Source organism: Rhincodon typus, chromosome 21 (genome assembly GCF_021869965.1).
Source record: "Rhincodon typus isolate 14 chromosome 21, sRhiTyp1.1, whole genome shotgun sequence".
Classification (NCBI taxonomy): Eukaryota; Metazoa; Chordata; class Chondrichthyes; order Orectolobiformes; family Rhincodontidae; genus Rhincodon; species Rhincodon typus.
In genome coordinates, this window is record NC_063352.1 from 601831 (window position 1) to 615336 (window position 13506).

General features: G+C 40.2%; 1 protein-coding gene across 1 annotated transcript in view; it reads left to right on the forward strand.

Moving 5' to 3' along the window:
- The window catches only part of vps35l (VPS35 endosomal protein sorting factor like), a 74980-nt gene that overhangs the window by 21273 nt on the left and 40201 nt on the right, over positions 1-13506 (forward strand). The window contains exons 9-15 of the mRNA XM_048609369.1: positions 1268-1330; positions 4005-4090; positions 6725-6805; positions 8499-8562; positions 10509-10607; positions 12477-12554; positions 12841-12955. Of these exons, the coding sequence (XP_048465326.1) occupies positions 1268-1330; positions 4005-4090; positions 6725-6805; positions 8499-8562; positions 10509-10607; positions 12477-12554; positions 12841-12955 (586 nt within the window). The remainder of the gene's footprint in view (positions 1-1267; positions 1331-4004; positions 4091-6724; positions 6806-8498; positions 8563-10508; positions 10608-12476; positions 12555-12840; positions 12956-13506) is intronic.

Consider the following 13506-nt stretch of genomic DNA (forward strand, 5'->3'; position numbering starts at 1 on the left):
GTTGCACACCTTGAGCTTTGTTCTTTCTCTTTCACCTTTTGACTTCTATCATCCACTTTGCTTCAAAGCCAGCTTCATGTTGATGAAGCAGGGATCACTACTGTGGGCAACCCAGTATGCACTCTCCCTATCTCTTCAGGCTGGATTGGTCCTACTTCATGTATGATTTCAGGGATTCTTGAAACTTTTCTGCTGGCTGCCCTATGATTTGAAGGCATTTCCTTCAGCAGCAGGGTGCCTGCATATAACTGTGTGTTCTATGTAACACTTGACCTCATGGATGTATTGCTGTGCGTCTGGCTGATGCTCCAAAACCTGATGCTCGAGCTGATCACGTTGGTGGCACTTTCTGCATTTGTGGTCATCCAGACTGCCAGGAGTGTCTTATGATTTCCCACGTACTCCAGGTCGTGTACACGCAGGACTATGATCCTCTGCCATATCTTGCCTTGCTTTAGATTCTGAACCTTTTCCTACTTCGGTTTACTTGTATTACTTTACTTTTATTATATTGCAGCTGACATTCACTTGTTTCTGGTGCTGCTTAATGCACTTTTCTAAATCTTTGTTGTTTACTGAGCCCCTAATAACTTTTTCTTACCAGCCAATGAACTTTGTAATGTCATACTTGTTTTCTTCAACAAGGACTGCCTGCCTGGCACTCTTCTTGACTTGCCTCATTGGAGGACATTCTTCCCAGACCGTAAGTTTGCAATGCTGATTGCAGGGCACATGCTCTTGCCAGATTGCTTCACCCTGATGCTGACTGCAGGCATTCTTCCCCTGAATTCTACATCTGTCCAAGAACAGAAATATCCTCTCGGCACCTATCCTTGTTAAACCCCTGTTTAATCCTTTCAATAAAATCAAACCACTTCCTCAAATGTTCGTTTATGACTTCCTTACTTTTGTACTCGCCTCTATTTAAAAAGCTATATTTTTTAATAGCTTTAACTCGACCTGCCACCTTCAATATCTTGTATCTCTGATCTCCAGATCTCTCCCTTCCTGCATACTCTTTAAAATTTTGTGGTTTATGTTACAACACCTCTCCTCATTCTTCTGCCCTAATGCTTCAATTCACATGCACACATTTTTTGCCTGTATGTCTTCAAATTAATATTACATTTCTGGCATAAATTTAAGCCAGGTGTGTATCTGACATATAATGAATAAACGTTAGACTTAAAATGTTGTTAGCCATTGTAGTTGAATGGTTCTGGTTTATGTGCATTCCTTTGCTCATTTTATTGATCTTTCTTTTCAGCTTCAATCAATCATAGCAAAAGTACTAGATCAGTTTCATGACTTTGCAGTTTTATTTTCAATGGTAAGTTGTTGGTTCTCCATTGTTACTGAAAATATGTCATCCTGTATTCTAAATGCATCAATTCTTTGTTTAACCACACTGGGTTTAAAACCCCCTATATTTTTTTAAAAAAAAAAGGTACATGGGTCTACTTACTGTGAATGGACTGTGACAGTTTAAGAATGCTGATCACCACCACCTTCTAAATGGCAGCTAGGGACTGGTAATGCATGCTGGCCCACCTAGCGACACCCATATCCGATTAATGAATAAAGCAGATTAATAAATTAAGCATCTAATTTTAACTAGATTACCAATGTGAAGATTATTAATCTTAAAGTCTGTTTTGTTCCAATGAGTTGGTAAAATTCCAAGAGTTGTGAAGGACAGTTGAAACTCCTGTTGTCTAATTTCCATGTCTTTGTGTTTTAAGCTTGCGTTGCCTCAAGTTATTTGCCAAATTTGTCTTAAATTAAACAAAAATGAAGTGCTAATTTTACATATTTTCTCAACCTATTGAAAGGAGTTAATTACAAACCTCTGGAGCATGGGGGATTTGAACCTTGCCCTCCTGGCTCAGAGGTAGGAACATTTACAATTGCACCACAACAGCCCTAATGTGCTAATTTTAGTATAAAACACAGGATTGTTCATGTGTGGATGCTATAATGAAAGCAGATGGTTCTTTACTGTATGTCATAGTAACCAGTCCTTTTCCTCCACAAAACCTTGACTGTTAATAAACAATTTTGTCTAAGTACAAATGTGTGTGTTAGCATAGTGCCTCACAAACTATTATGTTTAAAAACCCCTATTAAAATGAAAAAAATGACATTTAAAAAAGGCAAATACTGTGGATTCTGGAAATCTGAAATAAAATCAGAAAGTGCTGAAGAAATTCAGTAGGTTTGGTAGCATATTCATTATTCCAAAGAACTCAAACTGAGCATTAACTTTTTCTCTCCCACAGATGCTGCCAGATGTGCTGCGTTTCTCCAGCATATCTCTTTTTAATTCACACATCTCCCCATCTAAATTATCATAGAGTAGAATCATAGAATCCCTACATTGTGGAAAGAGGCCATTTGGCCCATCGAGTCTGCACTGACCATCCAAACAGTGTATCACTCAGATCCACTTCCTGCATCCTATCACTGTAACCCCACATTTACCATGGCTAATCCACCTAGTCTACAAATCCCTGGAAACTGGACAATTTAGCATTGCTATTTTACCAAAACTGCACATTTCTGGACTGAGGGGAAACTGGTATGCCTGGTGGAAACCCACGCAAACACTGGGTGAACATACAGAATCCACACAGTGGCCCAAGGCTGGAATTGAACCAGGGTCCCTGGCACTGTGAGGCAGTAGTGCTCAGCACAGTGCCACCAAACATATAAATTCCACCAGCTGCTTTGGTTGAGTTTGAACCCCTACCCCAGAGATGTAATACAGAATTGCTGGCTTAACATTACCACTACGCCTTCATCTCTTTTTAGGCTGGCAGTTTTTCCCTGAAGGACATTAGTGAAACTGAGGGGCCTTTCCTGACAATCAACAGGTTTCATGGTCATTATAAGGCTCTTAATTCCAGATATTTATTGAATTCAAATTCCACCATCTGCCAAGGCAGGGTTCGAACTAGGGTCGCCCGTACATTACCTGGGTCTCTGGATGAACAGTCCAGTGATAATACCACTAGGCCATCACCTCCCCAAATTCTATCATCCTATAAAGTTCTCCATATTTAAGTAAGGTTTTATTTTGCAATTTTTCTTCTTTATTTATGCATTACTTAAACAAGAACTCTCCTCACGTGGACAAAGCTAAACTCACCTTGTGACCCAACACCAACCTTGGTAACTGTAGGCCTGCCTGGAAAAGTTGCAGAAATTTTCATACTTCACAAAGTATGCGATCTTCCAAGATGACACAGCTACCACCCCGCCTCCTAGCTCCAACTCTACCTTCTGCCAGACATCATTCAGTCACGTACTGCTAAGCTAGCTTGTGGACCCTTGGGAAAGTTTCTTCAAACCTCAGTTTTAGCAATGCTATTAAAAGTTTAGTGGACTCATCACTTGCTCTTTAATGTTTTGGTTTAAACTTTAGTTACTTTCACATTTCTGTGTTTTAACTAAAACCCCCACCTTTCTTCTAGCATTCCTTACAAAATGTGCTATTAAGTGCTTAGCAAAATTTAAAAAATGACCGTAGATCATGGGATCCCTACAGTGTGGAAGCAGGCCATTTAGCCCATCCCTCCGAAGAGCATCCCACCCAGACCCAACCCCTATACCCCATACCTATAACCCTGTATTTTCCATGGCTAACCCACCTAACGGGCACATCCCTGAATACTACAGGGTAATTTAGCATGGCCAATCCACCTAACCTGCACATCTTTGGACTGTGGGAGGAAACTGGAGCACCCACAGGAAACCACGCAGATGTGGAGAGAATGTGCAAACTCCACACAGACAGTTGCTCCAGGGTGGAATTGACTGCTGGTCCCTGGTGCTGTGAGGCAGCAACGCTAACCGCTGAGTCACCCAGCCACCCATGTACTTGAAAATATAAAGAAAAAGATTGGTCATCTGCAATGGAGATGTAAGAAGGCACTTAAAATCCTGTATGATTGAGACGTTAATAACTGGATAAGACACTTGATTTCTATGTATTCCATTCTCAGGAGAAGTTCCTCCCTTTCCTGGATATGTTCCAAAAAGAGTGTGTCAAAGTGGAGGTCTGCAAATCCATTATGAACGTTTTTATTAGGTAAGTACAAGCTCATGCGAAGTCTCACTTACTGTATTAGAACTATTAAAACTTGCTATCTGAATGTTTATTGTAATCTTCTGTAGCATTAAACCTAAAAGACTGCTATCTTGGACCTTCTATAAGTTATGAATCCTGTCCATGCACTATTTCACCCCCTTTTTAAAGTGTTCATGCAAGAATAATTTGATCTACTTACAGAAGCAAATTGGCATTTGAATTCCTCTTCAAACACATGGCCTGGATTTTAACTATTCATTTAGGACCCTGAATATCATTAGATCTCTGACAAAAATAAACTGTGCTCCACTTTTAGACCATAAAAATCTATAAATATATTTAGGAGTGAACTTTGCAGTGAGCAGCATGAATACTAAAGTATAAGATACTTTAGCTCTTTTGGCACACTATCTTTTATAAACTTGGTATTGTTTGATCAAGACATACAGTGGAACTTCTAGACAGTGCAACTTTAGAAAATCATCTCTCATTGTACCAATTATTCTGTTTTACATTTCACATCTTCTCGTCCAAGGTCATAATATCCTTGAGATCTTGCCTAGTTTTTTTTTAATTCCCTCCCTGAGAATGGAGATGTGCAGAAACAGGAGTAGCCCATTGGAAAGGTGGTGGTGTAGTGGTAATGCTTCTGGACTTGTGACAAGAGGCCCATGCATGGCAACTGGTGTAATTTAATTTAAATCAGTAAATCTGGATTATAAAGCTGATCTGTGGTGATTAAGAAACTGTCATAGAGTCAGCTAGTCAGAGAGGTCTAGAGCACAGACAAAGGTTTCTCAGCCCATTGAGTCTGCACATGCCAAGAGCGATCACCTAACTATTCTGAATCCATCTAGCCTATGTGACTTCAGACCCACAGCAATATGGTTGACTGTACAAGCAACTCAGTTCGAGGGAGGTAGACAAACAGGAGGCTGGAAGAACTCGGCAGGCCAGGCAGCATCTGGAGGAAAGGAGAAGTCAATGTTTCAGGAATTACCCTTCTTCAAGGCTGGATGTGGGGTAGGGGGACTGCTGATAAAGTCGGGGAGTGAGGTGGGGTAGCAGAATGGTGGTGATAGGTGGACACCGGTAGTAGGTATGACCTGGTTGGTTTATGGGAAGGATGAATCAATTTGTGGCTGAATGGAAGGGTCAGTAGGTGGAAAGGAAGGGAGGAGGTGGGGCTGAAAAGGGAGCAGGGGGATGGTGGGAAGGTTGTTTAAAATTGGCGAACTCGGTGTTGAGTCCTTTGGGCTGTAGGGTGCCAAGGCGGAAGATAAGATGTTGTTCCCCAAATTTGTGTTCTAAGTCGCTGCAACACTGGAGGAGGCTGAGGACAGACATATTGGAAGGAGAGTGGCGGTGGTGGGTAGGTAGGTGGGGAGGAGGAGTTGAAATGCGCAGTGATTGGGAGGTTAGGTTGGCCATCACAGGTTAGGCAAAGATGCTCAGCCAAATGATCACCCAGTCTACGTTTGGCCTCTTTAACATAGAGGAGACCACATTGGGAGCACCAGATGCTGTACTTGACGAAACGGTCGCCTAGTCGAAATGAGAGAGAGCCTATGTTCAAGGGAGATTTGGGGATGGGAAATAAATGCTGGCCTAGCCAGTGATGCTCACATTCCAAGAAACAATAAGAAACCGGAAAAAAAGGCACTGAAGTTGACTTGGGTTGCCTTCGGCTATGGTTCCTTTTACAAAGAATTCCAGTTCTTTGCTTTCAAAGATCTAACCTTGAGAGCCTTCCAATAGCTGCTTACATCCCCACAGTTCAATGTTCCCCTGAGACTGTCCCGCTGGAGTCAAAACTGTCTCTAGCAACTACTCTTGGGCACAATTCTAGCTATTTTGTAGATAACTAGCTTCACTAAGCTAGCATTACCACTGGGTATCTCCCAGCTCTAGTATATCTGTTGTACCGAGCAAATACGGTTTGTGCTTCTTTCACATCCTATCCACCCCCTTCAGCTGCACTGAACTGTCAATCGCTCCCAGAACTTTATGTAAGCCCTGATGCTCTCCAAAACCAAGTCAAAAACCTTCTATCGCATTTTGGGCTCTTGGATCTTCTTCCAGAGCCCGAACTACCACAGCCAGTGACCTTCAGCTTCCTTCTCGGCAGCACTGTTCTTGTTTGTAACCTGTGCCTCTATTCTGACTCTTTAACCTGTCACAGCACTCCCTGTTTGTGGCTATCTTGGCTGCTTGTGGTCAAGTTTTCATGTCACTGCCAGCTCTGTGCAGGCATATTCCTGTGCGCAGCTGCTTAAAGAAATGAGACTGGGTACACCTGGCCTGTCTGCTCCATGCACAGACTGGAGTGCACTCGGTATGCCAAGCTTTGTAGTCCTTGGTTTAACCTGTGAAAAGATATGTTCATCTGTTACGTTAATCCTGTCACAAAACTTCCCTCTTTGGCTTTTCTCTTTCATTGTCTTCTACTTATTGAAAACCTGCTGCATCTGTAATACTTCCCAGTTCTGACTGAAGGTCACTAGTCTGAAACATCAATTCCTATTTATCTCTCCATGGCACTGCGTGACCAGTTGAGTATTGTGGAGCTTTCTATTTATGTGTCAACTAATTACTCTTCTACATGTCAGGTAACATCTTTTTCTTACTTTCTAGGCAACAGCAAGAATTGACCCGTGACCCTGTCATTCTTAATGCTCTGATGCATATTTGCAAGACAATGCATGATTCTGTCAAGTAAGATACAATTCCTTTAAAACAGTGATTTTTAAAAAAACTTATGGGACATTGGTGAGAACTCAAAATTGACCTTCCCCAGAAATTTGTTTCCTGACTTTGGAATGATTTGTTGTTCTCTTCCTTGATTCTTTGCTCATCCCCTAAAATGTGTGGCTATAGACTGCTGGCTGCAGTTTGTTGGATCTTTTAAACTGACTATAGATAAACACATTTTCTTAAAGTATTGCAAATACTTGTAAGTTTCAAGCATTTTTATAAATAGGCATCTGTGGAGAGCAACTTGTTTTCTCTTCATAGATGTTGACAAGCCTGTTTTGCCATTTCCAACATTTTTGTTGTTTTACGCAACAAAACAAAGTGCTGGAGAAACGCAGCAGATCTGGCAGCGTCTGTGAAGAGTGAAACAGAATCAATATTGAGTCCAGTGACCTTCCTTCAGAATGTTCTGAAGAAGGGTTACTGAACCCAAAAAGTTTATTCTGTTTCTCTCTCCACCCATGCTGCCAGACCTGCTGTGTTTGTCTAGCATGTTGTTTTTATTTCAGATTTCCAGCATCCACAGTCCTTTTGTTTTTTTTTTGGACTTTTCTATTTTGTTGTCTGCGCGTATCTCCGTTGATGGGAGAGTGTATCATTCACTTGTCAGGGAGTAACCTCGGCCTTTATTGTCACTCGCTGCTTCAGAAGTCTGTGACGAGCCCTAGTCTTGAACCAGTGCAGTCATGGGCTGATGTTAAGTAGGGAATTCCAGGAGTTTCAGCCAGGAATAGCGAAGGACTGGTGTTAATGTAGGCTATATGGCGTAGAGGGGAATTCCAAGGCCATGCACCTGCTACCTTGTCCTTCTATGTGGTAGAGATTGTGGATTTGGGAAGTGCTGATGAAAGAACCTTGGTAAGTTGTTTATAATGATATAGCATATCTTCAAAGCAAATTATAATGCTTTTGCAAATTAATTCCCTCTTGATGAATCGTATGATCAAAGAGCCAACTGTTCCTAATTAAATTTATATGCCATCAAGTACTTTGCGCTCTCTCTTTGAGTCGAATCAAGTATTTTGTCTGGGTACTTAGTTACCTTACAACGTTTTGGTAAACTAATCCTTTTACCACCCTACATTGCTTGCGTGATGGAGGCTATAGGGTGATGGGGTTAAGTTTTTATGGATTTTTTTTTAAATGGCAGATGAAACCTCTTGGCTTTGGCAGATAAAATTCATTAGTGGATCTTTCCATAACGTCCCAGTCACTACTGAATTGAGCTGGAAAGTGCAATTCTGCACTGTTGCCAGTAGAGCTGCTTGTTTGCTTGTCCTCGGCAGTAGTGTACAGTAAATTTATCTCCTATAAAACAGAATTGCAACAGAAGGCCAAACTAAGATTATTAACATTAGTTAATCAGGATAATTTATGTGGTAGAAAGCCATGATCATCCTTTCTATGCTGGTTCTGTAGCAGCAATTGCTTTTAATGTTTGAAGTAAAATATTGAGATATTTATGTTCCAAGTAATTTGTAATTTTGTTTTCCCCGAACAACAAAACCACTTGTTACTGGGAATTATTCGTTTTCTTCTAATTTTTGTTCAAGAGAATTAGCGTACTTTTAATCCAGTTTTTACTTGATTTGTCCTTTTAATAAATTACAGTTTTTAAGTTATGCCTGTTTGTATATGCATTCTTTTATTGAAGTGCTTTAACGTTGGAAGATGAAAAACGGAGTTTGGCCATTCTCATCAGTGGATTTATCAGAATGGTGAGTACGTTACTTTGCTGTAATACTAGATGTATAAGAATAGACCTATTTTCATTGCAACTGAGTTGGAGTGGGGACAACTGCTGGACCACAAGTTTTCAGTACTATTGCTGGAATGTTGTAAGGGCCCGTAGCTATTGCAGCGTTTAGTGTTTCCAACCATTTGTTTTGAGATCATCTGGAGTGTTTCAAATCGGCTGAAGACTGGCATCTGTGATGCTGGGGACCTCTGGAAGAGACCAAGGTGGATCACCCACTCAACACTTCAGGCTGAAGATTGTTGCAAATCCTTCAGGCTTATTGTTTGCACTGATATGCTGCGTTCTTCCATTATTGAGGAAGAGAATATTTGTGGAGCCATTTCCTCCAATGAGTTACTTAATTCTCTGCCACCATTCATGGCCAGATCTGGCAGGACTGCAGTGCTTAGATCTGGTACATTGGTTGTGGGATTGCTTAGCCCTGCCTATCACTGGTTGTTTCTGCTGTGTGTCACGCAAGTAGTCCTATTTTGTCACATTCTGTGTGTATTTTGAGTCTGAGATAGGTAGATTTTTTTGGCTGTCAGGAAATTGAGGGATTCAAGCAGTAGGTGGGAAAGTTGAGCTGAGTAAAGGATCAGTCGTAATCTTATTGGAATACTGCTCGAGATACTGTTTGTCTGCTCCAAGTGATATTTATGATCATGTGTTTCTAAAATGCAGTGATTTCAAAGAGATGTGTAATGTTTTAATGCAATGCACTATATTCCTTAATTCACAGACTTTTTTGTAGAAAAAAGTAGATTGATGTGATAACCCTGAATAACGCTCATGGGGGATCACTAGTTAATCTCCCTGTGGAGCTTATTGACGGAGTTCCGTCGGTAAAGGCAATGGCCAGCCCAGCTGGAACTTATCTTCTGAATCTTGGGCCGTCTTGTGGTTCAGTTCTCATCTCCCTACCCCTGAAGCAAGGAGGCCTGGGTTCAAATCCCACCTGCTCCAGAGGTGTGTAATAACATCTTTTGAAATAGGTTAAATAAACAAATAAATACTTAACAAGTAGGGGCTCTCTTGTGGCTCAGTGGTAGTGTCCGTACCCTGGACTGAAAGCCCCACGTTCAGGTCCCACCTGCTCTGGAGGTGTGTCATAATATCTCTGAAGAAGTTAATTTAAAAAGAAATCAACATAAAACAAACATGGGGCTCTTGTGGTTTAGTGATGGTTTCCCTACCTCTGAGCTGGAAGGCCTGGATTCGAGTTCCACCTGTCCCAGATATGTCATATTGTGCATGAGCAAAAATATCTAAAGCAGACAAATGAACCTTGTGGTGCTGGGGTAGTGTCCCTGCTTCTGAGCTAGGAGACCTGGGTTCAAGCCTCACCTGCTCCAGAGAAGTGTAATAATAAAATAGAAAAGATTAACTAGAGCAGACATGGGTGCAGAACTGTCTGCCTGGGCTGGGAATGGCCTATGAACGGAGTAAGTGGTGGCTCTATTTTGGAGTTCAGCCATTAATGATATTCATTCCTAGTCGGGTTTCCTGAGTTATTACAGTCTTGTAGCCTAATTTAGTATTACAGCTAAATGGAAATTTTGAATCATCACATGGTTCAAATTCCTACAATTTTAGCTGTAGGTAATGTGGTCCATTATATGAATTTATTACTAATAATGTGAGTTAAAACACATTTTTGCAAAAGCAACTAGAACAATTATGATCTTTGATCATTCTCCTGTGTGAAATATTTTTCTCCACTTTTTATTGCTAAATAATATAACAAGATAGCATTCTGTTTTAATATGTTGAAGGTCCAAACACTTCTGCTGTCTCTTTTTTTTTTTGTTTGGCTTGTTTTGTAAGCTGTGTTTTGTGCTCATTTTAAAGTTTTGTCTTAAGCACTGTAATTTTGACTTGCAAAATATACTTTCCTTATATTTCTCTCTTGTATTTGGTGGTGAGGTTTCATTTGGTCGTGACTTTGAGCAGCAGCTAAGCTTTTATGTGGAAGCCCGATCAACCTTCTGCAACTTGGAGCCTGTCCTCATCCAGTTGATCCACGTGAGTAGGCAATTAGCAGAGAAAATTTTAATATTATCTTCAAGCTGAGCCTATATATTTTCCTGTAAATGCTTGAATTGTGCTAAGAAGTGGATTTATCCATATCAGTGCAGCATGACATTTATTACTGTTTTAGTTTTGAGTTACTTGCATATTTCAGGAGGGGGTGCTGTTTGCCAATGTGTTCTTTTAAGGACGTTGATTTTGCAGATTATAAACAACCAGTGTCTCTGTGTTCTGTAAGTGTTCTTTTTTAATAATTGCAGTGTGATTAAACTTTCTCACTTGATATATTCATAGTCATATAGTGCAGAAATATCCCTTTTGCCTGTCAAGTCTGCACTAACATAACTACCGTTCAAGATGAGCAAATTCCAATTTCCTGCATTTGTCCCATGTCCCTGTTGTGTTGTGATATCTCAAGCACTGATCCAAATTTTTTAAGGTTAAGGTTTCCAGCCTCCACTACCTTCCCAGGTAGTGTATTCCAGATTTCCTCCACCCGCTGAGTGAAAAAGGTTTTTTTTTTCCCAAATCCCCTCTGAATCTCCTGCCCCTTATCCTAAAACTATGCTGTCTTGTGATTGACCCCTCAATCAAGGGGAATAGCTGCTCTGTATTCACCCTGTCCATACCCCTCATAATCTTATACGTCTTAATCATGTCCTCCTTCAGTCTTTGCTGCTCTAAAGAAAACAATCTAAGCCTACCTAATCTCTCCTTTATAGCTCAATTGTTTCATTCTAGGCAACATCCTGGTGAACCTCCTCTGTACCCCTTCTAGTGCTATTACATCCTTCCTGTAGTGAGGTGACCAGAACTGCATGCAGTACACCAACTGTGGCCTAACAGATGGTCTGCTCAACTCCAGCATTACCATCTTGCTCTTATATTCTTTGCCACAACAGATGAAAGCAAGTGTCCTATGTACCTTCTTAACTGTCCTGTCCACGTGCTCTGCTGACTTCAGGGATCTGCAGGATTACCCCAAGAACCATCTGTTTCTGTAAGCTACCCAGTGTTCTGCCATTCATTAAATACTCCCTCATCTTGTTTCTTCTTCCAAAGTGCATCACCTCGTACTTATCAGGGTTAAGTGCCATCTGCCACTGGTCTGGCCATCTGATCTATATCTTCCTGTAATCTACCACAATATTTGTTACGATTAACCAGCCTATCAATCTTGGTATTGCCTATAAATTTGCTTAACATCACACCCCTGACCCCCTACCACCACAAAAAAAAACATTTTCATTTGTATCACTTTTATGTATATAACAAACAATAAGAGTCCCATACTGATCCTTGTGGTACACTGCTGGACACAGGCCTCCAGTCACTCTCTCAGCCTTCTACCATTACCTTTTGTGCCCTATTATTAAGCCAGTTTCTGATCCATCACATCAAGTTTCCCTCAACTCTGTATGCTTTAACCTTTTCAGTGTCCCATGTGGGACATTGCCAAAGGCTTTGCTAAAATCCATATAAACAAATCAACTGAAGTTTCCTCATCAGCGCACATAATCACATTTTCAACAAATTCTAACAAATTTGTTAGGTATGACCTCCCTTTGACAAAGTCATGCTGACTATCCCTAATTATCCCATTCCTTTCTAAGCGGTTATTAATTCACTCTTTCAGAATTTTCAGATTGCATTAAATTATTTGAAATTGAACCAAACTGTGATCAATTTGGATGAAACACTAAAGTTGAATTAGAATCCAGCACCCAAATTTGATAGAATTATAAAATTCTATTTAGTGAAACTCTTAATTTGAGATTCAAAAGCACCAAAAAGATTGTAATGCGCTTTTGACAAATATAAATCCAGTTGTGAACATGTAATGCTTATGTTTCCACTTTTAAGAGTGTGAATCAGCTTGCAATGGAAACAAAGAAAGTGATGAAAGGCAATCATTCCAGAAAGACAGCAGCATTTGTACGGGTTAGTGTCAAACTTCATACTGCATGCTTCGAAATGACTGTTTATTATGCAGTTTGTTCAGTGATTAATTTAATTAAGAGTATATTGGAAATGTTAATTGGTTATTGTGCACCAGAAAGAATGGAAAATGAATGATCAGCTTGAATATTCAAATGTCTGAGAAGGTATTCTGAAAAGTCACTACATTAATCATGATTTACTACTGCACAGAATTTGTTCTGACAAAGCAAAATTACGCATTGTTTCTCATTATGGTTAATAATTTTTGTTTCACTAACTCTCTCAGGCTTGTGCTGCATATTGTTTCATTACAATTCCATCGCTGACAAGTATCTTCGCACGTCTTAATCTCTACCTGCTCTCGGGTCAAATAGCTCTTGCAAACCAGTGCCTTTCACAAGGTAAGATAAAATAACAATAAGCTATTAATAAATGGCTGAAGGCTGACAAGTTTCATGGACCTAAAGGTCTGCAGCATTGTGAAAGAATTGGATGCATTAGTTGTAAACTTCCAAAATGCCCAGGTTCTGGAAGGATGTCAGCAATTTTGAAATCACAAATGTAGCACCTGTTTTCAAGAAAGAAGAATAGAAAGTAGGAAATTATAATAGGCTAGTTGGTCTAATATCTGTCATTGGGTAAATGCTAAGCTTCATCATCGTTAAGGAAGTGGTGGCAGGGTGTGATGTAATATGTCCTTTTAAATGCATTTTAGTGTTCTTTATTTTTAAGTTTGCTGTTTGAATTTGAACTAGCACATGGGTTTTTGGTATGTATGAAGGAGTTTAATAATTCATTTGTAAGCATTTCTGTTGCCTTAATGATTTATAGAAGTGTGAGCAAACAATGACGTCCTGGAGGGTAATGCGGTTTTGTTTACATTGGGAGAATTTTAAGAGCAAAGAAAGTAAATGGTTGTGGATTAGGCTTCAGTTTAGGTGATCAGGGATTG